Source organism: Corvus brachyrhynchos, unplaced genomic scaffold (genome assembly GCF_000691975.1).
Source record: "Corvus brachyrhynchos isolate BGI_N302 unplaced genomic scaffold, ASM69197v1 scaffold203, whole genome shotgun sequence".
Classification (NCBI taxonomy): Eukaryota; Metazoa; Chordata; class Aves; order Passeriformes; family Corvidae; genus Corvus; species Corvus brachyrhynchos.
The window spans coordinates 867,750-893,303 of NW_008237408.1; the positions used below are offsets into that span (position 1 = coordinate 867,750).

Below are 25,554 nucleotides of genomic sequence, written 5' to 3' on the forward strand. Positions count from 1 at the left end.
TGGGAAGCCATTCCCTGTGTCCTGTCCCTCCATGCCTTATCCCAAGTCCATCTCCAGCTCTCCTGGAGCCCCTTTAGGCACTGGAAGGGGCTCTGAGCTCTCTCTAGAGCTTTCTCTTCTCCAGGTGAACACCCCCAGCTCTCCCAGCCTGCCTCCAGAGCGAGGGGCTTCCACCCCTTGGAGCAGCTCCGTGGCCTCCTCTGGACTCGCTCCAGCAGCTCCACGTCCTCCTGATGTTGGACCCCACAGCTGGAGGCAGCTCTGCAGGTGGGGTCTCAGCAGAGTAAAGGGTGAGAATGCCCTCCTTGGATCTGTTATTTGATCTCTCCCAAAGCCCCTGACATTCCTGTCACCTCCCCAAACCTAAACTCACCCAAGCACTGCCCAGGCATTTGGGGTGGGAGGGACCATTAACCATCTCCCATAGGCAGGTGGGCTAAAATCCTTGTTTAGGGACTGGAAGATGCATCAGGCTGGGGCACAGGCCACACCTTTATTCCCTCAGCAGAAGGAATAAGCCAAGGCCTGTTTCACTTACCCACGTGTGAATATCCTGCATCTCCTCTGAGCTGAGAATGCTGAGAAACAAAACCTGCCTGGACACTGCTGGTCAGGCAAGCTAAACAGGAGAGGGTAAGGAGCAGCATCTCAATCCATCCTGGGCCGACAATATTCCACAGCTCTCGGAGCAGCGATGCCTCTGCAGACACCTCAGGACATCGCCTGCATTCCATGTCAACACAACCCAGGGTGACATCACAGCACCCGCTCATTCCTGTTGGTGCAGCAGTTGGATGCTCCTTCCTAAGGCAAAAGGTTCACTGAGGGAAAGCTCAGGGATCTCCAAAAGGTTTGTGATTTCCTTTCGCTCTGTTGGGGTGGGGCAGAAGTGAAATTCCTGTCTGCATCCTGGGCTAACCTCACACGATATGGCAAGGGTGGATTTCATGAGATGGGTGCTGTAGCCCTTGCTGGATCTTGAACCACCTTTGAGGGCCTCAGGAGCTGGTCCTGCATCAGCTTTCAACTTCAGCTCTGAAGCCTATCAGCATTTCCTGTTAATTTTCTCATTTCCTGTTACTTTTCTCTCTAGTTACACCATGCCTGGGGTATTGACTTGTGTGCACTTAAACAGGACCAGGAGAGTTGCCCCATCCCTGGAAGAGTCCAAGGCCAGGCTGGATGGGGCTTGGAGCACCCTGGGGTGGGGGAAGGTGTCCCTGCCTGTGGCAGGGGGTGGGATAAGATGATATTCAAGGTCCCTTCCCGCCCAAACCATCCTGGCATTCTGTGTTTGTAGGAGAAAGCAGCAGCTCTGTCAAAGGAAAATTTTCAAAAAATGCCAAATCAAAACTATCAAATCAAAATCAAAACCAAACCAAAAGTGTCAGTAAATAATTCAGTGGTGGCAAAATATTTTGGTGTGGGCCAATTGCAGCATCAATGGACCCGTTATGCTGATTTTTAGACCAACACATCATTTCCATCAGGACAGGACTTAATAAAAACTCAGTCAGGCTCAGACTTGGGCATATCTGCAATAAGAGCTTTTCCCAAAGACTTTCCAGCTTGTTTCAAACAACTACAGCACAGAGTAGGAGGGGAGGGAGAGGAAAGGAAGGGAACCAAGACACATTTTATGAGCCCCCAGATGATTCAGCATCTGAAATGCTTTGCCTTGGAGCACATCAGGAGTTATCCCATCAGAGCCTGGATTTCGTGGAGGTTCACAGTGCATAGGATGAGGGTAAAACTTTATTTCCTTCTCTTCTTTGCTTCTCTGTCACCTCATGCCAAAGAAATGAGACACGAGTGCTGGTTTCCTTGGCAGTGAGCACTGGAACAACTCCATGGCTGGACAGGTTAAAGACAGGATCAGTTACCACAGCAACAAAAATCTGGAGTGCAGTGTAGGCACGCTTTGGGACATCTCCAGAAAGAGCCTAACGGGGCAATCCTGCCTGAGGCAGCTCCTGTAAGCCTGGCCCAGGTGTAAATCTGCCAAAAGGACAAGTTTCCACTGGATTTTGAGACTGGGATGAACTCAGCATCAGCTGAAGAGCAAGGGAAGATGGGGAGCTGATTTTTCTGGCACAGACTTACAGCCCATCTTTGGGAACAGCGGGCAGGGCTGCAGCATTGGATTTACAATCCCAAACACTGACTTTGTGGGGCACATTTTTGGTCTCTCCCCAGGCTTGGAGCACGATCTGATCTGCTGGGTAGGGACAGGGATGGGGATGTTCAGGGAGCTGGTTTGGGCCTTTCTGAGCTTTAAATCTGAGCTGGTGAGCAGGAAACATCAAACCAAGCCATGGAGAAGGAGGTGCTGTGGATTTGTGTCTCTGGGTCCCATTACCTGGCCCTCAAAACTGCCTCACTCCTTGAGCTCTAGACCCATAGGATCCCATTTCCATATGGGATAAACTGTGCATCCCTACACCCTTTGTCTGCAGCTTTGAATCTGCACTCTGAGAACCCCACCAATAAATCCAAAATTGATTTTTTCTCTGTCTGGCCGTCCTGCTGTTTTGACTTCACAGTCACTGGGGACTGCCCCAAGTTACGTTTGCCACCAGTCTGCTCTTGGTGGGGACTCCCCAAGTTATTAAATACAAATAATTAATCATAGGGATAATTCTACTCCTCTGTACTGTCAAGCCTGATGATACAGATTTAAAAGCCCTGGTGTTTAATTAGCAAACAGCAGCGTTTTATAATACTTGATAACTTTTTTTACATCTACCCAGATATCTTCTTGGAACACATCACAGAGAACCGTGTTCTTTTCTTGTTCTGTACTTTATTGCAGAGCAGGAAACAAAATTTATTTCTTTTTGTGTTTATTCACTTCTTGGAACTGTCCAAAAGAATCACATTACAATTTTGATTTTTTCTGGCTAAAATAATTCCAGAAAATAGGCACTACAGGTGGTACTAAATGCTGTGAAAGTGGAGTTGTGGTAGGAGAATCACTGATCTGATCAATTTATCATTCCCAAAGACATCAAATTCCAGGACTGTGACAGGTTAAGAGTCCAACTACATCTCCAGAAGTCAAAGCTCTAGGGACACCAGGAAATTAATTAACCCAAGAGAATCAACAAGTCCAGAGTCATTGGAAATGCAAAACAGCTACGGGTGCAACCACCTCCCAATTCACCCTTCTAACAGCATTTCGAGCCAAACTTTTGGAAGTTTGGATCTCTTTCCACCTCTCCAGATGACAAGGAAACCCTGGGAGCTGCACAGAGCAAGAAGCTGTGATGGGAGAAATTCCTGCCTCTACTTCAGCTTTTAATGTCAACAAAGAGGAAACTGTTCCCATTACGGAAAGCCTCCCCAGCAGATTCCCAAATCTTTATCCATGGATGCTATGGGACTATCCACTGGGGTTGCAGGTCTTTTTCCAAGCTCCCTACAACGCAGTGGACGTGGTGGAGCAAGCACAGGCTATTTCCTGATGCCGACGGGGCAGGAGACGCCCGTCCCACCCAGGCCGCAGTATCCGCCGGGATTCTTGCTGAGGTACTGCTGGTGATATTCCTCGGCGTAATAAAACTCGGGAGCCTCCCGGATCTCTGTCGTGATGGGGCCGAAGCCTCCCTCCGTCAACACCTGTCAGGAAAGACCATGGAAAGCCATCAGTGCTTTGCTGGCTTCCCTGCTGGGAATGATGTTAGGATGCCTTCCTGAAGGAGGCGCAGGCATCTCTCAGCTCTTGGACCACATTCCCAGCTCATCCCTGAAAGCCTTTCATCCCTTCTCTTGTGGTGTTTCGCTCGGAGACATTGTGGGCATGGAGAGGAAGTGAACCATCCCCTTTTACTATCCCCTTTTAATGGCTCATTTGTTTAATTTGCCCATGGCCATACGTTTATTCTCTTTATTAACCCAGGCAGGGATGTGGAGCCATCAATGAAAGTGGAAAACAAAGGGAGAGCACACTTGGATCCACCCTGGGAAGCTGCAGTGTCCAGGAACCTCCCCAGGAAGGCGCCTCAGCTTCAAAATCCACCCTCAATGTCCTCATCCAAGAAGAATTTCTGGGTAAAATTTCAGCCCCAAGGATGTCCTTGGGAAATCAAAGCATTTTGGGCATTTTTTTTCCACAGAGTCACAACAAACTCATTCTTCAAAGAGAAAAGTTCCATCTTGACCAGAAAGTTTTAAGTTTTAAGGCAAATTATGGCTCATTTTGGAAAGATTTGCCAATACGTGGACCAGGAGCAATAATCACTTGGCAGGAAGAGAAGATGGAATGTGGGTGGGGATTTTAAATTAGACTTTAATTGCCTTCTGATATCCCCCTAACTGAATTTGAAACTCCTGAGAGGTTTCTGACAGAGAGAATTTCTTTTCAAGATGAATTGCTGTGACATTTTCCCTCCTGCATTGTCCTTTCCTAAGGAAACTGGTAAACACCAACATTTTGGAGCCAATTCTCTTCTCAGTGGGGACATAACTTGTGCTCTGAAGTCCATGCTAAAACCTAATAAGCACTTTAATGAATGTCAGACTCCTGTTCCAAAGCATGTTTGTAAATACTGGATGGAGATAGAATTGGTTGAAGGGTCAGCATTTAGGATTCCCAGACAAATATTTCTTACCTCTTCACACTAGCAAATAAATAAACCAAATAAAGACAAATCATCAGATGGAGTCATAACACTATGAATCTGCTTTAAGTCATCTTTCATCATGATAGAATGAATGACAGCAGCCTTGATCCCAAAAAACATTGGTTATGGAAGATCTCTGGAGATGGAGATCCTCATTCCAATATTTTCCATCCTGTTAGAGAGTCCCTCCTAAGCCTAGCCCAGTTAAACCCAGTACCTTCATTTAAACCCAGTATTGTGGGTTGACTCATCCTGGAAGTGGAAAGGAAATCATTCCCTTCCTCTTTCATCTCCTACATGGCTGTGGAGAGGGCAAGAATGACATGTAAGGAAAATACTGGACTTAAACAACAGGTGATTATTTGGGACAAAAAGTCTTCACATTTCCCTCACCAGGGTTTCCCAGATCCTGCCTCAGCACGGCCAAGCCCTGCCCACAGCCTGACAGCAGCTGCTTGGCTTTGGAGAGCATTAGTCTGATTTATTCCCATAATTTCACTGTCTGGAGGACACATTCTGCTGTGTTCAGTCTTCAGTCAGGAATGAAGTAATAAGATGGATACAAAATCCATGATTAACCTGTCTGGAGAGCCCTGAGCTCCCAATCCTGCACTGGAATTCTCAGCACAGCTTAGGAAGGTGTTGACTCATTAATTCCTTGTGTTCCCACACAAGGAATTGGGATCACAAGCCAAATTTCACAGGAATCCGGCCTTATTTCCCCATGTAAAATCACCAGGCAGCTTTTTCCATCTTTGGGACAGGCTGTGTCCCAAGGCAATCAGGTTATTCACCCGTCAGACGCGTGAGTGAAGAAGATAAAACATGTAAAGATTTGTACCACAACACATCAACAGCACTGAACGCAAGGAGGTGTCAACACAGCTGCTTTTGCAAAGCACTATTTCACTTTCTAACCTTCTCAGCACAGAAAAAAGACTTTGGAATGTTCTTCCCTGCCAAAAGATGACACAAACTCTGCCATCGTGGGCATTACTCATTTGCCTGCTGCTGCAAATGCCTGCAAAATTGGCCTCTCCCCCTTCCCTGAGTCATGAGGATGCTGCTGGAGGGAGAGACATCTTTCCACTGTGCAAAACAGTGTTTGTTACAGATTTTTAACCTGGGACTTTTCCATCACTGGCCTCATTTTGTCAGTCAGGAAATCCATTCCGTTCGACGAGGCACCACAAGAGGGCATAAACATCATTTATCCCTTCCCAGTCCATTAAAACCTGAATAAAGCAGAACCCAAGATGAGTCCTTATATTGCACTTTGGTCTTGTTGTCAGGAGCAGTGGGAACCCCACTCTGACACTCTGCCAAATCTCACCTTGGATGTTTGGATTTTAAAAGGGGAAAATATTTTCCTTGCACTGACAGTGTTGATGTGAAGATAAAAACATCACTGGAAGAGGTTCCGGATGTGCTGGCTCTGGCAGGTGTAAATCAGCCCACTCTGGATTGATTACCTGCCACTGAGGCTGATATAATTTGATGATAATCGTGTTCTAGAAGAATTTTTAGTCCTTGCTGTCTCAAAATTCCTGAGCCGTCTGACGGGACCTCTCATTACCATGCTGCAATTAACCCTTGGGATCTTTAACTCAGTGCAGGAAATTTTTAAGGAACCATTGAATCATTTTTCCCTCCAATATTCCACTGCAATTCAAAGAGAATTTATTCCTTCAAAGGATTTCTCTGGCTTTTGTCATAGGGGAGATCAAAGCCCTGTACGATCATCGACTGCAATTGTTAACCCAGCACTGCCAAGTCACTACAAGATCTCAGAGATCCTTTAAATGATTAGAATCCAGCCCAAAAATCCCACCAGCAGGGAGCCAAATCAAACCAGAACCCAAATCTCACCCAGCTCCATAGGGTAGAGAGGACATGGCCAGCTTGGGACACTGGGAGAAGCACTGGAGCAGGAACAATTCTGTGATTACAGAACCATTAAGGTTGGAAAAGACCTCCAGGATCATGGGATGTGTCAAAGCCAGCACCGGGAACCTCAGCACTACAAGTTTTTCAGCCAACCTGTACTTCCAACATGTAAAAGATGTGTTTGATGATTTTCCTAATTAATTGCAGACTGTGAAAGTTCATTTCCTGTTGTTTGCTTTAAACTTCCGCCTGACCACTGATGAGCAGAGCTGTCATCACATCCTCTGTCACAAAACACTGGATCACAGAAATGATTTGGAGCTGGAAGGGACCTTAAAGCTCATCCCATTCCACCCCCTGCCACGGGCAGGGACACCTTCCCCTATCCCAGGTTGCTCCGAGCCCTGTCCAACCTGGCCTTGGACACTTCCAGGGATCCAGGGGCAGCCACAGCTTCTCTGGGCAACCTGGGCTGTTGCTGCCTTCCACACTGGGCCAGGGCCTCCCCACCCTCACAGGAGACAATTTCTTCCTAACATCCAATCCAAAGCTACTTTCTTTCAGTTTGAAGCCATTCCCCCTTGTTCTTCCTCTCCAGGCTCTTGTAAATAGTCTCTCTCCATCTTCAGCTCCTTCAGGTACTGGAAGGCCACAGTTTGGTCAAACCCAAAGCTTCTCTTCCCCGGGCTGAACAAGCCCAGGTCTCTCAGCCTTTCCTTACAGCAGAGCTGCTCCATCCCCCTGATCATCCTGATGGCCTCCTAATACAATTCCTTCTCCCCTCTCTCCACAGAAATCTGGATTTTACACCTTAATCATGCCCATTCTTGTCTTCAGCCACACCCACAGCCTTTCACTCCCAATCCATAACCCAGGGCAGCCTTCTCACCCTTTCCTGCCTCTCTCCCAGCCCTCCTTCCCCGCTGCAGTCACCGGGGTGACTGGAATTCCACTGTGCTCAAGAGCCCCACGGGTTTATTCAGCCCTGTACTTACATTTCCTCTTTCATTCCCCGTCTCTTTCCCAGCAATTCTTTGCATTCCACTTGCCTTCCTGACCTCTGCTGAGCACGGAGCAGATGTTTCCAAAGCACCATCTGCAATGACGCCAGAACCTCTTTTCCCGGGCTAATTTAAACCCTCTCATTGTGTCTGCACTTGACTTTTATTGACATGGAATTTCAGCAGCTATTTTCTGTGCCCACACATGTGGTATTGTTAGATTCTTCTGCAACTTTTTTGTAGCCGTGTCTACTTTGGCTCACCTGGAATAACTCCGAACCCTCAGCAGATTTTGGTGCGTCACCGTCGCCCATCTCCCTTTCTTCATCCCGTTTGTGAGGATATTGAACTGCACAGCTTCCCAAGACAGGTTAATCTCTCTTCACTGCAGAAGCTGCACAGTTATTTGTACCTTTTATTTCCTATTTATAACCAGTTCTTCACTCAGAAGAGCAACTTTCCTCTTATTCCACACCTGGCACCTTGTTAAGCACCCGCTCTCTTCAAAAAAACCTGTATTATGTGTGCAAGACATGAGTCTCCTTGTGCTAAAGTCATTATAAACTTGACAAAAAGGCTTTAAAATTGGTTTTGCTAAATGAAACCATTTAATTTTCTAAGCAGAGGCATTAGTAAAGCAGGGGAGTATTAATTGGCTTCAAGCATTTTGTGGCTTTTAATAAAAACGGCATCATCCTGTGTTTGATTCAATAGACACTTCATAAACCAGCTTATACCAACATCCATCCTCCTTGTCTCGTGTCCCAGTGAGTTGCACGAAGCTGCTGCATTTCTGAAACCTCCTTGAAAAATCGCTGATGTTGGAAGCACCACAGAGCATCCTGACACGTGTGAGCGCTTCTGTACCATCACCCACCCCTGATGTCAAACTCTAAAAACAATCTCACCAAATAAAATCTGCTGGGCTCTCCCTTCATTTTTGAGTAGCATTGGCTACTCAAAATTTCACACCAGCAGCAGCAACCCTGAATTTCAGCTCTTTCCCAAAAGTTCTAAGAATTAAAGGAGCTGTATTATGGAGGAGAAGACCCACAGGAATTAGTTCTGTGAAGTCTGTAGGATGGGAGGATGTGGACATCCTAAACACTTGATTCCTGTGACATTTTTAACTGGAAAACAACTTAACTGACTTTGCCAGGTTTGTGGATTAGTTGCTGTCAGGTTTGGGAGCAGAAATTCAGCCCTACAGGCTCACTTGATCCAGAGGAACAAACTTCGGTCCAGAGGAATGAGCAATTACCAATGTTTTGTTTTCTCCTTCATTTATTTTCTCCTTCCCTTCCCTCTCCTTTCTGGCAGTTCAGCCCACTCTGCTGTGTCACCGATGACATATGATTTGAAATTGTTTCCTCTGTGCTGCCTTCAGTTGGCTGGAGCAGCTCAGTCTGTCACACCAGGTCCAGTCTCCTCTATGTCACTTACTGATGTTGGCTTTTCCAAATTAATTGATGCCAGCAACCTCTACAAGCCCTGGAACGGGCTGAAATCCTAATTATCTGGGAAAATCTGTGTTCCCAGCCTGTAGGTGACCTGCTTTTGGAAATCATGTATTTATGACAGGAAGAAGGACCCTGCCAAGGGAAATGTGGGAGAGGTGGCTGGCGAGTGCTGAAGTCCAACCCCAGCTACCACATGGACTGGGACCAGATATCCACATTCCCCTGTTTCCAGCGACCTCTGCCCAGTGGATTCCATGGTATTGATGTATTTGATAGGTGGTGCTGGAATTGATTAGCAAATGCTTTTCACAGGGCTGTGGAGTGCTGCATAATTAGCTAATGCTCACACAGCGTTTGGAGAGCTGTGTGATTCCTGAGTATTATTAATATCCTTGCAGGGAAGCTGTCTGGTCTCAGAACTCTCTTTGCAGAGTGCGTCTGGCAAATTGAGCAAGATCAAAACTGGGACTGATGGAATCATGGGGGTATAAATTCTTCATCTTTCACAGAATGGATCTAAGGGCAGAAATGGTGAAACCCACGGACTTTACCCCGGGAGAGAAAAGCAGCTGCTGTGTGATTAAATCTGAAGAAAAATGTCATAGAATCATGGAGGGACTTGGGTTGGGAGGGACATTAAAGATCATCCAGACCATGGGCAGGGACACCTTCCACTAGCCCAGGTTGATCCAAGCCCTGTGCAACCTGGCCTTGGACACTGCCAGGGATCCAGGGGCAGCCACAGCTTCTCTGGGCACCCTGTGCCAGGGCCTCCCCACCTTCACAGGGAACAATTTCTCCCCAACAATGCATCCATCCCTGCCCTCTGGCACTGGGAAGCCATTCCCTGTGTCCTGTCCCTCCATCCCCTGTCCCAGGCCCCTCTCCAGCTCTCCTGGAGCCCCTTTAGGCTCTGGAAGGGGCTCTGAGATCTCCCTGGATCCTTCTCTTCTCCAGGTGAACACCCCCAGCTCTCCCAGCCTGGCCCCAGAGCAGAGGGGCTCCAGCCTTTGGAGCATCTCTGTGACCTCCTCTGGACTCACTCCAGCAGCTCCACACCACTCTCATGTTGGGATCCCCAGAGTTGGACACAGAGCTCCAGGTGGGGTTCACCAGAGTAGAATCAGCTCCCTTGACCTGCTGGTCCCACAGCTTTGGATGTAGCCCAGGATACATCCTATAGGGATTACCCAATCCCTGGTCAAAGAGGAGAAGTCCTGCTGCAAGAACCTGTTGGAATTTTTCCTAGGAATGTATCCTTCCAGTGCAGCACAGAGAAAATGCAGATAAGAAGGAAATGGGATAGAAAAAGATGATGGTACAAAATCTAAGCTGAAGAAAACAAATTCTCATCCATAAATCTGCAAATCTGACTTTGTCAGAGCTTTTCCCTGTTGACGAATCTCCCACACAATGGAACACATCATTGGAATGGAGTAAACTGATCCTGGCTGGAGACATAGCTCCAGGAGCCTTAGGGAAAGCTGGGTGTGTGTATAAAGTGTGTTCCCTCTCTTTGAAGATCTGCTCTCTCTGAAATGCTTCCCTCCTAACCACTTAGCTTGGAGCAGGTTGTTTGGTCACTCCTCCCTGCCAGAGGGGAAGGAATTGCTGGGCTTGGATATCCATCAGCCCTGCCAAGGTAAATCACAGTTGGATGATAGCCTGGTATTAACACAGCCCCAAGTGGTTGTGCTCAGAGGGTCTAGGGAGGCTGACATTTCCTCCTGTTTTACCTCTGAGTGTAAAACCTGAGTGTTGCCCACAACAATAAGCTCTGCCAGCTGAAATATCACATTTATCCAGCCAGACTTCGTGGTACTTTCTCCCACAATGAGAAAAGAGGAGCTTTGAATTTTGTCCTAAATCATCTTAAATGCAACTGACAGCGGAATGAAATCTGCAATTCTATTTTTTCCTGTTGGATGCTGATCCTGTGAACGTGCAGAGGAAGGAAGTTGTATCCTGCTCTCCATCATATCCATCTAATTCTGGATTCAAAGCTTTTTTGCTCCAGATACTGTCTGGTTTAACAGGATCAGCTTGACCCAGAGTCTTTACAAGCTTGACCTTCAGCATGGAGCTTCCTGAACACCCATCCTGTTTTCTCCTGAGGGAAGAGAGATGAAAGTGGGGAATGGCACGGGCGGGCATTTAGGAGGTAGAGGGAGATAACATTAGCAAAGATAAAAGACATCTTGCTCCAGTAGCATCTGGGAGCTAATTAGGTGTTGAAGGAGCCATTGAGGGAGATGGAAATTCTGTTTGTCTGGCCAATTTTAACGCAGCCAAACAGCCTCTTACTGCACATCCTGCATGGATAATTGATGATGCCTAAGAAAAGACGTGCCCCGTCCTGACTTCCAGTGATGTAAAGCTCCAATCTCCTCCGTGGCTGGAGACAGCAGAGTCTCCTCCACTAATCACTCATCCATTACTCTCACATTCCTGAAAAAACAATGGCCAGGGCCAAGCTGGGATGAGGGAAACAACCCACACATGGAGCAGGGAAGCTCAGAGCAGAACCTTCCACACTGAAGACCGCAAGTGGTGCCTCCACATGGTTTGGCCCCGGATGACTTTGAGAAGACAACTCAGGTCCAAAAATACTCTAAGATCAGGCAGCTCCAGCTGCCTGTGGACAGAATAAAACCCTCCACATGTAAATACTGCGTTTGCAAGACTTTCCCATCTCCATTAGCTCAGTTATCTCTGGATCATGTTTTGTTCCAAGTGTAGAGCAGCCTGTGATGCCCCCTTGGGTGTGAGCCCTCGGCAATAAATGGAAGGCTCTGCAATAATTTTTTATTCAGGGGAGCAGCAATGAAGACGTAAAAATGTTCATTTCCCATATCGAACCCAGAGGGCTCAGGTCAGCTCTGCTGTTACATTGCCATCATTTTATTTTTCTCACTGGATTTACATCAAGTATTTCTTCCATGATATATAAGCATGACAGTTTCTCAGGAAATCATAGGAGTTTTCTGAAGAAACAATTCGTCTCTACCTAAACTCATCCTGAAAAATCCAGAAATTACTTTTGTTGTGATTGGAGGGACAAACTTCCAGACAAGAGAACATGCACAACTATTTACCACTAATACCATAAAATTTGCTATATTGGAATACCTGAAATATCCTTGCACTGGAACTTTTTGGGCAACCTGTCATCCCCGCTACTTATTTTGCCTCCAATACCAGCCTCCCATGACCATTGGTTTGTAACCCTAAACCATTCCATCCCCCAAAAAGGTGGGAGATGGTTTGCATTGTGCTGACCACTCTCTGGAGAGGTGAACAACTCACCTGGAACACCCACCACGAGCCTCACCTGCTAAACTCACTGCTGTCACCTTTATTTTCAGTCTGTGTTGGGGATTTCTTACATAAGTAAATATCTCAGAGGGATCTGACATGGATTTAACATTCCCAACCATTTACAGCAAAACTGTTTATGTTACACATTGAATGTTCCAACAAAACAGAAGCACAAAACCACAGAATCATTTAGGCTGGAAAAGCCCTCAAAGACCATCCAGTCCAACTGGAGCACTGCCAAGGCCACCACTGAGCCTTGTCCCCAAGTGCCACATCCACACGGCTTTTAAATCCCTCCAGGGATGGGAATCCACCACTGCCCTGGGCAGCTATGCCAGGGCTGGACAACCCTTTCCATGAAGAAATTTTTCCCAATATCCAACCTGACCCTCCCCTGGCACAGCCTGAGGCCATTTCCTCTCATCCTGTCCCTGTTCCCTCTAAGCAGAGCCCAACCCCCCCAGCTGCCCCCTCCTGTCAGGGAGTTGTGCAGAGCCACAAGGTCCCCCCTGAGCCTCCTTTTCTCCAGGCTGAGCCCCTTTCCCAGCTCCCTCAGCCACTCCTGGTGCTCCAGCCCCTTCCCCAGCTCCGCTCCCTTCCCTGGACACCAGGAGCCCCTCAATGTCCTTCTTGTCAGGAGAGACCCAGAACTACCCTGAGACTTCAATATATGGCCCAGCAGATACTGCTTGTGCTCCAATGCAGCTTAAGGGGAAAGGATGATGAAGGATGTTCCTGGGAAAGGGAAAAACTAACACCACATTCTTCTGGTTTTCTGGATAATGTCTTTTTTTTTTTTTCCCATGGAGATGAGCACAGAATGGGAGAAGGGGAGCAAAGAGCCCTGGCTGCCCTCTCTAAACATCATCAGACAGAGAGGAGATGGATCCAGCATGAGACTGATCCAAACACCACAACACTGCACATCAAATGAAAGAGAAAATTGAGGTCCTTCCCCATGGGGTATAAAACAGGGGGCACATCCCAGTGCTGGATCTCAAGGATCAGCACAGCTGCGGCTCTGTGAAATTTCCAACTAAAAATCCCACCCTGGTTTAATATGGAACCCAAATTCTTCTGCCCCCTCAAGGTGTGTTGTCAGGCAGCTGCTGCATTTCCAGCCTGGGTCTTTCTGACCTTTCTGTCCAGCTGATTTCAGTGAAATATTTGCTGGATTTTTAATCCACGTAGCAGATCAGAGACAGGCCGAATACTTTAAAGCAATTTGGATCCTTCAGGATGACAAATTGTTTCTGTTATCGAATATATGCATAATTACTACTAAAATTATATTTGAAATGGCTACCAGGCAATACAATTTTAGCCCATTCCAAGGACTGAAAAGTCACGAGAAAATGAACAGAGCATGTTTTAATCAGAAGATAAGTAGTTTTCCAGCCACTATAAATAGAAGAGGCTGGAAGAAAGCATCCAACAAGCAGGAGAAAGTGTGAGGAGGGTAAGATTCCACAGTGTTTTGGCTTTGGACTTCAGAAGGTAGTGAGTATGAGATAGTGTGAAATACAAAGAAGTCTTTGTTGTTTACATCTGAAGTTTAAAAGTGGCACAGTGTGAATAAACAAAGGATGTTCCATGAAACACTGCAGCAGGGACGCACTCGCTCCGTTGGAGCTCCGTGTAAACAGAGGCATCGCCTCCGTGCTTTAAAAAGAGAAGGACGTAAACTTGAAAGCTTTGCCTTCCAGAAAATCTCATTTACCCGGATCCTCAGGCTTTTAAGTGGTAGAAAAAACACACACAAGCTTAATAAGACCAAGATCTGGATCATTTAGCATTTGCTTTCAGGTTGGTTAAGCTCCTTCCTAACGATAACGGCGCACGTGCTCTGCAAAACCTGAATTAGCTGTTCCTTATCTTTCTGGGGAAAATAAGTTTTGCTCTCAAGAACTGGGATAATATCAAGCAATTTCTTTTCTGGCAGACAATAAAGAATACTGCCTTGATAATTTCATGAGTTAACTGATTGTTTTCCAGGAGGGTGCATAGTAAGGGTAGATAATTGGTAAGGGCATGGATAATTGGTAAGGGCAGAGTCTAAAGATACCCAGATTCAGTTCAATATTCACAATGATATTTCCTGTTGAGCAGTTACATAGCACTGAACGTGATTCATGGGATCATGGAATCATGGAATGGTCTGGGGTTGGAAGGGACTTTTAAAATCATTTAGTCCAACCCCTGCTATGCCCAGGGACACCTCCCACTAGCCCAGGGTGCTCCAACCCCCGTCCAACCTGGCCTTGGACACTCCCAGGGATCCAGGGGCAGCCACAGCTTCTCTGGGAAACCTGGGCCAGGGCCTCCCACCTTCAGAGGGAGGGATTCCTTCCCAATATCCCATCTATCCCTGCCCTCTGGCAGTGGGAAGCCATTCTCTGTGTCCTGTCCCTCCAGCCTTTGCACACAGTCCCTCTCCATCTTTCTTCCAGCCTTTCTTCAGGTACTGGGAAGCCATAATTAGGTCACCCTAAAGCTTCTCTTCTCCAGGCTGAACAATTCCAGTTCTCCCAGCCTTTCCTCACCGGAGAGATGCTCCACCCCTCTGATCAACTTGGTGGCTTCCAGTTATTTATGGTATCCCCACATACCTTTCAATGCAAAGGTCCCCCCTTATTTGACAAATCTGATAAAACTGGATTTTGATTCAAAATATTCTCACATATTCCTATGGCATAGATACAAGGTAACTTTTGATGAACTTAAAAATAAAATTGTTATGATTTCTCCTTGTCCTGTCCCTCCATGCCTTATCCCAAGTCCCTCTCCAGCTCTCCTGGAGCTCCTTTAGGCACTGGAAGGGGCTCTGAGGTCTCCCTGGAGCCTTCTCTACTCCAGGTGAACACCCCCAGCTCTCCCAGCCTGTCAATTATTGAGGAACAGTTAAACACAATCCCCTTTCTTCTACAGTTGTGAAAATTGGTGCAGCAGAATTGTTTTAGCAGAAGAGGAGGAAAAGATGCTGCAAACATCAGCTGCAAACCCAGCATTGTTTCACAGCTGCCAAAAATGCTGAGAGTTCAGCAGCAGGGGTGAAAATAAAAATGCTTCATAAGGAAATGGGGTAAATCCTACACCTTCAGCTCCTTTCTGGACACAATGGGGAGCAAATGTGTGCATAGGGCACCTACAGTCACAGAATCACAGAATAGTTTGGGTTGGAAAGGACCTTAAAGCTCATCTAGTTCCAACCCCACAAGCTTTCTTTTAACTGTCCCTACCTTTTATGAGCAGCAGATTTCTTTCCCAAGCTTTTTGAGCAGCTCTAGTGATTTTTTTTTTTATTAAAGGGGTGCACTTTAGGCTTCCAGAAAAGTATCAGTGAAGGAAACCTCCAGAGATTCTTTAGCTTTTCCACCTGCCCCAAGCTCTGCTTGCTCCCTCCTGGAAGAGTTTAGGTACAAGCAATTCTAATATATATGATTAGCAACCCTCAGCACAAACACACCCCACAGGGGCTGGGATTTGAATGAGACTCACAGTCAACAAGTTAATTTGTCAGGAAGCTTAGAAAATACAAGACCATTTTGGACTTGAGGGTCAAATTCCATTCGTTGTACAAACCACCCAGCACCACTGGAATGGGTTTATGCGTCTGGAAAGGAGATTTGAATTTGGCCATTAGTAAAACAAAATGCCAAGCTGATTGAGGCTGGAGAGGAAGCAAAGAAAATGCAGGGCATGCACTTTACATTTCAGAGAGAACCTGGCATTTGCAACACATCATCTCCCTGCCAGCTACAGAACAGCAGTGACTTGGCAGAGGCTCCATGGCCAGATGTCACCCTCATCTGGTTCACTTGGCTCAGGCTGCTCCTTTGAAATGAGCAGCAAAGCAGGGCGAGGATGGCTCTGCCTGGTGCTCCCTGCACAAGGAATAGAAGGAGGAAAAGTTCCCCAGTTCCCCAAACCTGGCATTGCTTTGCACCATTTTGTCAAATTCGCAGCCCTCACCAGGCAGAATCTGCGAGGTGGAAGCAGAGTCAAGAACCAAAGGGATTTGTTTGACAGCTGCCTCTCTTTGGGTGATGGATACGGCACAAATCCTCTCCGGGTGCTTTCCCTGCAGCTTCAAACACTTCAGCACTCAGAGCCCCAAGTGCATTTCCCAGGATAAAGCCCTGCACTTGGATTTCTTTGTTTAAAGGCATTGCTGTGTCTCTATTCCACTGCACCTTTTTAACTGGCTGTTTTATTTAAGGAGGGAGATCCTTGAAATGAGATGATGTTTAAGATCCCTTCCAATCCATTCTACGACTCTCTGATTTCTGCATTTCTATTATATTACCCCCACCAAGAGCAAGGAGAAAATCATCGGGGTATTCCCCACCTAAAACCTGCCTGATTTCTTGTTAATTGCTATTTAAGCTATTAAGGGTGAATATGAAGGGACACAGCCTAACACCACATGTTCCTCCTGAAACACCTTCAGATACAGCAGCAGATCTGAACTAATGGCCAAATATTTGTGGGGTTTTGATGTGGCAGCAAAGTCCCCAAATGCCTTTAGACCCAGGGAACAAAAGAGAGAAGCACCGACCATCCTGGCTAAACCCCCCACGTGAGTGACCTTCTCTCAGAAGGAGAATTCCTTTTGCAACCCAACACCTGATAACATGAGTGTGTTTGTATACACATCAATATGTGTGATAAGAAGGCTGCTCCGTGGCAGAACCTGCCAACAAACCCATTTTTTGTCACCATCTGCTAGGAAGAGAGTGAGCACCTGTTAGGAGCAGCTGCCTGAATGCAGAATGTAGGTAAGAGAGAAAAATCAGTTTCGTTTTGGACTTGGCCTGCTGCAGGTAGCACATGGCTCCCACCACCGAGGATGCCAAGTGGTCCTTTTTAAGTTTGTCCTAATTAAGAGCGTTATGAAACCTCCAAATTGTCCATTTATAGGCTGTTACAGCAAGCAAGAGACATGATGGGGCCCCCCAAAACACCTCCCCACCTCCACTGGGGTCTCTGCCCTGTCCCCTGCCTTTTCTTTCCTTGAAGCCAATGGAGCATTTGGAGGAGCTGCGCGTGGCTCGGTGCCACTCCTGGCACGGCAGCTGCCCCAGGACGTGTTGCTCCGAGGAATCCCAGCATTAGCAACACCCCTTGACTCCTTCCTTTGGAGAACAACTGCTTCCCTTTGGCTCCCTCCTTGTGTCCATCTCCATGGGGGTCCTGGGAGGGATTTTGGAGGGAATGAGGGTGCTCGGTCCAGGAGCTTGCTGTGATCAAGGCACACCAGCAGCTGCCAGCCCTGCCAGGCTGTCCTTTCTCCAGGGGAAGCAATGGGGGTGCCACCACCCAGAGAACTTGGAGCGGGCAGGAAAAACACATGAAAGGATTTCCCACCCTCATCCAAGTGACAGATCCAAGTTCACAAGTCAGCGTGGCCTCTCCCACCGTGCCTGACACCATGCATGGTCTCAAATCTGCTGCCCTTAATCCCCACTCATGGCATCTGTGCATCCATGGAAGGAATGAGGTCATTCAGTTTGTTCTTTCTCAACCTCCCAAGCATGGATTGTTCCTCATTTTCTTCAGCAAGCAAAGCTTTGTGTCCCATGGCTGAGCGTGTCCTGCACAGCCCGCGTGGCACGGCCACTCACCCAGTGACAACACCAGCACCTGCCCATCCCTGGGTATGAAAGGGCTTTTGGTCCTAAAAATCAGCCATCCTGCAGGGAATCTTCCTCTTCCCCTTTACCACCCAGCCTGACATCTAAGAATCATTTGGGGAGGAACAATAGGACTATGAGGTGCTCCTGTATCCATTAACAGCAACAGGAGGTCAGTGGATGGGCTGGCTCCCCTTGCACAGGAAGAATTTGCAGTAGGCACCAATATTTGGGAGCCCTTTCAGGTCCAAACATCTTCCCATTTTTCTCTTTTCCCTGCTTCCTCATTTTATCCTCCATTCCTTGTCTTCCCAACTACTTCTGTCCATCTTCTGATCTGCCCTGTGTCACAATCCCGTTATGAGGAGGATAAATATTTTTTATAAATCCTCTGTCTGACTCATTTGACCCCAGAAATTTGTATTTTCCTAAATGGCAGCAAAGAACTGGTGGGATTGTCGCATCCTGTGAAAATCCAGAGGCTCGTGCACGAGGCACTGCCTTGAGGAACAAGGGATATTCCCAAAGTGCTTTTGAGGCTCCGAGCTCTGTGATGTGCATCACAGTTCAGCTGGATCAAATGCTGATCCCCAAAAAACCCAACCCTGATTTCTGGGTAGGAAAACAACAATTCAGCTGGATCAATGCTGATCCAAAAAAATTCCAACCCTGATTTCCATGTGGGAAAACACCCATCCAGCTTGAGAGCAAGTGCATGAGGCTGAGGGAGAAATCCCATTTCTCCTGCTTGTAAAGGAGTAAATCTGCTCCTGCTGCAGTGAAACCCAGATAAAATCACACAAAGCCATCCCTCAGAACCCCTTCTCCCTGCAAAGCTGAATTTCCAACCATGTGGTTTAGCGCAGATCCCGCCGGCCAAGCAGGAATTCTTTTTCCTAATGCAGATTTCTCTCTGTGAGCACATCTGTAAGGATATAGATCCCTGCCTCCTGGGACAGGCCTAATGGGCTCTGCATCCACTCTGCCTCATTTCTTTGGCTCTGCAGTGGGAGGGCTGAAGAGGGGCTTGCACTGAGGGATGATTTTTCATCCCGAATTTAAATGTACAAACAGAGACCGTGGGTTATTATTGCCTAGAGGAACAACAATGCAGAACACAAGAGCCCCAGATCAGGGAGTCAGTGACACAGAAACATCCAAGGCCAGGATGAGCTAATTAATGCCACCCTTTGCCCTCAAAATATTTCCTTAAGAGCTTCTGCTCCCCACCAGCCAAAGGGCAGCAATGCAGGAACCCAGAGAGGGCACCTCTGGATGTCCCAGCTCCTTTCAGCCTGTTTGGTGGTGAGGAATCTCCTCCTGGTTCATACCCTGTGATTCCCTGATGGATTTGGGCTGTCCGAGGAAGGCAGGGATATTGAACAGCTCAGTGCTGACCTGGCATGCAGAAGAGAAGGGGAAGAAGCTGGAGTTGAGCTCAGTTATGGATCATGTGAGCAGAAATCAGAGGTGTCCATGCCCAGGAGGGAGGGGATCCCACCAGGAAACTTCCTGGGAGAAGAAACATGGGATAAATCCATCCTTGAGAGCAGCCCAGGTGCCAGTGAAGCTCTACTACAAAGCAGCCCTGCCTGGGGCACTCTGAAATATCAAAATATTAAAATTCTCCACATTTTTACAACTAGCATGTGCTCAGATGAAGAACCTCAAGTCGGGAAGAGCTCAGTCTTAGAAACAATCCGGTGAAAAATCCAAACCCTTCTGCCTTTTCAGAAAAAATTCCAGCAACTGAAAGGGAAAAAAAGGAGTGGGAAAAAAAAAAGGAAAAGGCTTGTTCATGCTGTTACAGTTTAGGAACTGCTGGCATCCCTGTCTCCAAGAGGAAGGGATGGGGAGCTGACTGCTCAGCAGCTGAGAACGTGTGTTCTGGAAGCAGCTCCCGGAGCAGATGGTGCAATGATTACTGCCAGTAAATGTTAGACCCCTCTTTTCCTTCCTTTTTTTTCCCCCTTTTTTTTTTTTAAACTCGAATTCTGAACAACAGGGGAAAAATAATTACAAAGAATACATGAAAGCAGCTTGATTTCCTTTCCTTTTCCCCTCTCCGAGTGTGTCTTGCTCCTTCGCTAATACCTGACTCTGCAGAAGGGGATGTTCCCTGGGATTGCTGGGAGTGCTGGAATCCACCACCAAGCACCTTGTTCTGGGGGCTTCGACATGGCTGTTGTGCTCCAAGCTGAGCTCCCTGGGAAATGAGGAGCTGCCGGATCATGTGCTGTGTATGGGATGCTGAAAACAGGGAAAAGGAGAAGGGCTGCAGCTGTGTATAATGGAAAGTGTCCCTGCCCATGGCAGGGGTTGAAATTGGTGATCTTTAAGGTCCCTTCCAACCCAAACCATGCTGGGATATGATGATTCCATGATTGAAATAGTCACCCTGCTCGCTTGTGGTGTGACAAATAGTCCTTGGACCAAGAAATGGGAATATTTTTCCCTTTCATCACCAGAGTCAGACTGCCCTGGCCCCATCTTCCCCTCCAATGTCTCTGAGTAGCCCTAAAACATTTCTCCTCCATTCCCTCTCTCATTCCCCTCTCTCTGTCCCAACATTCTCTTTCTTTCCTCCTTAAAATTAGATTTTATTCTTTTTTTTTTTTTTTTGCCTTCTAGCAGGGCAGCTTGTCCCTCATCACTTTAAAATCACTTTAAACCTCGGGAGAACCCAGCTCCCATTTTTAAAGAGCAAACATCAGCCAGCATGGGAAGGAGCATGCCTGTCTTCTTGGAAAACACACCATGGTGCTGGGGCAGGCACAGCCAGAGCAGCACAACACATCCCCTGCAGCATCTCTTGAGGGCTTCAGCTTTTAAATGCTGTGACATCTCTCCCGAATGTGTCTTGTTTTTTTTTTTTTGGTTTTTGAGTTTTTTTAATGTCTGTAAATTAAGAAAAGCCAGGGAAATTTCCACAGGGAGTTAAAAAAAAAAGCAGGATATGCGCAAAAACGCCTCCTTCCTGAAATTCAGATCCCTGCTCTGCAGCAGGGAGGTACCAAAGCTCCTCGTAGACAGGCTGGGAGAAATATTTTAGTATTGAAAACAACATGTTTTTCTCCAGCTTCCTGCTCCCAACAATTTTGGCTGGAACTTTAAAAATATCAGTCTGAGGAGGCAGAAAACTGGCACGGAAAATGTCGCCCCCCAAATTAATGTTTGCTGAAGTATCAATCAACTGAGGGAAAAGACTTCTGAGAGGAACTGTCAGACATCCCTAAAATGGGGAGCATCCAGCTCCACTGGCAAGACTGAGGTGCCAGAATTCCTCACTGTGATTCCAGGTCAAAGCAAATTAAACTTTCAATTAGAAGACTGAGATTTCTTTGTGACCATATAGGAAAAGGAATGGTCAATATCTACTAAATTATCAAATTCTTCTTATTATTAGCCACGAAATTCTTCTTTGAAGGTCGGGCATGGCTTTTCAAGGTCAAGCTTAACAGTAGTTAAAGAATAAGACTTTTAATTTCAGTAATAATAATTTTGAGGCTTTGTTGGGATGTTTTCAATTACAATCACAGCTCTCATCCTTTGACAGCTTCCAGGGAAGAAAAGAGGGGAGTAAATGAAATGTTGCATCTTCATTCAAAGCCTGCAGCACTCACCAAACAATTCTGAAATGAAGGGTGCCAGGAAAGTCAGCAGTGGACCATCCCTGAATACTCCTCTCCTTGAGATGCAGCACTTGTATCAAGGACACAAACCATCAATAATGACAGCAGCAGTGTTTGTTCTGCAATTTGTGGGTATTCGGAGCCCGCTCCTCAAATCCTTGCTTAAATTGTGGCAGCACAAATGGAGTTGGACAGAGCCCAGTCCTCGAGTCCTACACCATTTCCTGGGTTCAAAGGCTGAGCGTTTTAGCTGTGTAATAATGGGTGGTATTACCAGGTATTGTGATGAAAAGAAATCTTCCTTGAAATGAAAATACCCTCTTTCCACAGAGCATGAACCCGGCTTTCTCTTTCTTCTGTGCTGGATCAGTGGGATTTGCAGGAAAACTCTTGTGGCACTTGTGGGATAGCACTTCATGCTGAGCTATCAAGGAACAGGTCAGGCTTGGGGATATTTTCTTTTAATTTGTTGTTCCAGCTAACTGAGGACACCAGATTTAAGATTGGCAGTGCAAACACAGATGCTGTGGGAATACTTTAAAGGCATATCTGACACACCTGAACATTTCTTGGTTGATTGATGAATAAAAATCAATAACAGTGAGGAAATGTGTGAGGGATTTGATTTAATTTGAATATTTTTGTTGTCCTCTCCAGGTTGGATGGGGCTTTGAGCAACCTGGTCTAGTGGAGCCATGGGAGGGGTTGGAACTGGGTGGTCTTTGAGGTCCCTTCCAACCCAAACCATTCTGTGATTCTGTTTCAAAGTACATTTGCTGAAACCCCCCTTTTCCTGCCCATTAAAAGCATTTGCCCCCAGCTACTGAAGGGTTTGATCCTCTTCCCTGAGCCTGGCTTGGTGAAAGGCAAAACCCCCCCAGCTCCTTCTTTATAAGGTTCATAAAGTGATCTTGTGGTCATCAAGGACAAGGCCACACGGCGCTCCAAGACTCCTTTACAACCCCAGAGGTGTGATACTGTTTTCATTATTTTCCTGACTGTTTTCCTATCCACATCCTGACTGATGCCGATTCCATGGGATTACAAGATGAAGCTTAGAGATCTCATTAAAAATATCACCCCCAAAAAATGTCTTTGGGGAAAAATTGATTTGTGATCCTACAAAGTCAACTCAAGATTTATGAGGCTGAAGAGCGAGAGGCTGGGGCAGGTCCCTTCCCTGCCTGTCCCTCTATTTGCCTGCTCGTAAAGCAGATGTTAAAACATCTGTACTTGAAGCAGAGCTGAATTTTGTGATATGAGGGCACTTCTCGACCACTCCAGAGCCTCGGCATTGGCTGACCTGGTGAGGAGTCCCAGGACATGCAGCCATGAAGATCATGCACCTTTTTGCTGGGAAAAGTGGTAAGGAACTGGCCCAGGTTGCCCAGAAAAGCTGTGGCTGCCCCATCCCTGGAAGGGTCCAAAGCTAGGTTGGAGCCACCAGGGATAGTGGAAGGTGTCTCCACCCATGGTGGGAAGGTGGGAACAAGATGGTCTTTCAGGTCCCTTCCAACTCAAACCATTCCAAGATTCTCATTCCAGCCTTCCACTTCCCTTCCCTCTGGTTTTTAAACTTGCAGTAAGCCTTTGCTCCTCACCTTTACCCGGCGAGTGCCTCTGAAGTGCTTTGGGAACCTGAGGCAAAAAGTGCAACGCAAAACTTCGACGAATCCCACGCTGGCCCATTGTTACCAGGCCTCTTAATGAGGATAATTTATAGAATTCCACTAACATAAATGCATTCCAACCATCCCTGCCCCCCCCCCCCAAAACAAGGAATCAATTGAGGGAAAATGGTCCATGACAGGAAAGAAGGAGAGGTGGATTAAATATTTAAAGAGTTACTGTAAATGAAGACGCCGAAGCCAGGTCAGTAATGAGCTTCCCCCGAAGCCACTGGGAGCTCACATTAATGCTGCACTTGACTCCTGCAGGTCTCTCCCACATGCCAGCAAAACTCTCCCAAGCTGACAAGCAGACACATGGAACAAAGTGGTGTGTTGGGCTCTGTGTGCGTGTGCAGGATGGGACGAGAGATTTAACCCCTTCTGCACATCCAGAGCCATAAAACAGGACAAGAACCAGAAATTGATCTCATTTGGATCTGGGGTTGACTTCAAGCAATGAGATAATCAAGTTCCCATGGAAAACTGTGATTCTCCTGAAGAAGTTGAACCAAAGACTGTGATTCTCCTGAAGAAGCTGAACCAAACACAGAATAAATGGATCCTGTAGGTCGGGACTCTGAAGTGTTCGCAGAGGAGAGATGTTGGAAATAGAATCATGGAGTGGTTATGGTGGGAAGGGATTCAAGGATCATTTAGTTCCAACTCCCCCACCATGGTAATTAACACTCATTTCACCAGACTTTTCCAAAGGAATTCATTCTATTACATGTGTAGACTGTGTCCTGCGCTTAGCAAAGTCCAATCGCTCTCTTGGAGCCCCTTTAGGCACTGGAAGGGGCTCTAAGGTCTCCCTAGAGCTTTTCTTTTCCAGGCTGGACACCCCCAGCTCTCTCAGTCATCCTACTGTCCCACAGCAGAAGCAGCTCCATTTCCAGCTTTCCCAACGGATATTTTCCCAACCTTTTCCCATGTCTCCCAGCCTTGCTGTTTTCCACTCCAAACACAAGAATTACATTCTCTTGCCTAAACCAGAGCCCCAAGAGTTCCATTCAACGCAACTTCCTCCTTCGACACAGAACAAATATTAAAACTATTGTTAAATTCTCTGACTTCAGACTTCCAGCAAATTTCCTACAGAGTTTCCTGCAGTTCCATGTAGACCTGGTTGCTTTTTCTTGCTTACAAGGACCTTCTGGGTACTTGTGAAGGCTTTGATTATTTGTGCCAGCCTATTTCTAGGAATTAGAGTGGTTCATGTCTATCTACACTGTCAAGTCCTCCTTTCCCATTAAGACAGGCACCAAATATTCCTTATTCCAGGCCCCCACTACCTCACCCATCTCCTGCAAGTTTCAGCCTCTTGGAAGTGCCAAGAGCTCCGAGATCAATATGAAGAGGATTGGAAAACCATGGAAAAACAACCAACTGATTTTCAAGAGTTGAGCACTCAGAAATGGATGAAAAAGGAAGATTTAAATCCAGGCATGAAAAGCAAAATCTTCAACTATTAAAAAAATAAAAGGCTAAAAAGGGCCCTGAAAGGGTTGTGCTGCCCAGGGAGCCCACATCCCTGGAGGGATTTAAAAGTCATGGCCTTGGGGACATGGGGCAGTGGTGGCCTTGGCAGTGCTGGGGACTGGTTGGACTTGAGGATCTTGGAGGGCTTTTCCAGCCTCAGTGCTGGGCACAGGCAGAAGAACTTCATCATCAGAACTGAAAGGGTTTAGAGCAGCCCACGGCATGGTTTTATCCCACTAACTCCCTTTCCCATCCTTTCCCAGCACAGTTTTAAAGATGGGGGGCCAGGGATCATTCCCAAGGGCAGTTTGCACATGGCCAACCTGTTTCCAAAAGTTAATTAAGAGTATGGGTAGTAATTAACAGCATGGATGAAACCAGGCTCTGCCCTTCAAGTTTCACCCATGATGCACCTCTTAATAATACAAGTGGAATCTAGGGACAGAATCATCCAAGAAATCTCTTGGATAGAGACATGGACATTAACAATTTCCTCCCATGACCACAGCAGGCTGCTGGTGGGACTGTCCAGAGCATTTCCTACACGGTTTATTCACATTACAGCACTTTTACACTGCACAATTTCCGAGGCTGTTTGGGGCATCTCTTAATCTGTTCCATATTAATTAGCACTGTTGTGCTTTTTTTTTTTTCTTCCACCTGTACATTATCAAGCAGCTGAAAACATTATTCCACTAATTTATCTGCTGATGACACAAGCTGGGGTGAGCAGTCTTCAGTCATTTGTCATTTGGATGGCACTTTGGCTCTGGCATTTCCATCCATCTTCTCCCACTGGATGATATTTGCAGATAAATCTTTCAGAATTAGGTGATTTCTACCTCTGTGGTA

At 46.7% G+C, this 25,554-nt stretch overlaps 2 protein-coding genes across 3 annotated transcripts in view; both read right to left on the reverse strand.

Moving 5' to 3' along the window:
• Window positions 1-2,688, reverse strand: part of PRSS55 (protease, serine 55) — a 19,121-nt gene extending 16,433 nt beyond the window's left edge. Inside the window, 2 exon segments of the mRNA XM_008631055.2 lie at window positions 539-673; window positions 676-2,688. Of these exon segments, the coding sequence (XP_008629277.1) occupies window positions 539-673; window positions 676-757 (217 nt within the window). The 5' untranslated portion in view covers window positions 758-2,688.
• Window positions 2,689-2,783: 95 nt separating this feature from the next.
• Window positions 2,784-25,554, reverse strand: part of MSRA (methionine sulfoxide reductase A) — a 238,429-nt gene continuing 215,658 nt past the window's right edge. For both annotated transcript variants that reach the window (XM_017730846.1, XM_008631033.2), the window contains exon 6: window positions 2,784-3,618. In XM_017730846.1, the coding sequence (XP_017586335.1) occupies window positions 3,454-3,618 (165 nt within the window). In that variant the 3' untranslated portion in view covers window positions 2,784-3,453. The remainder of the gene's footprint in view (window positions 3,619-25,554) is intronic.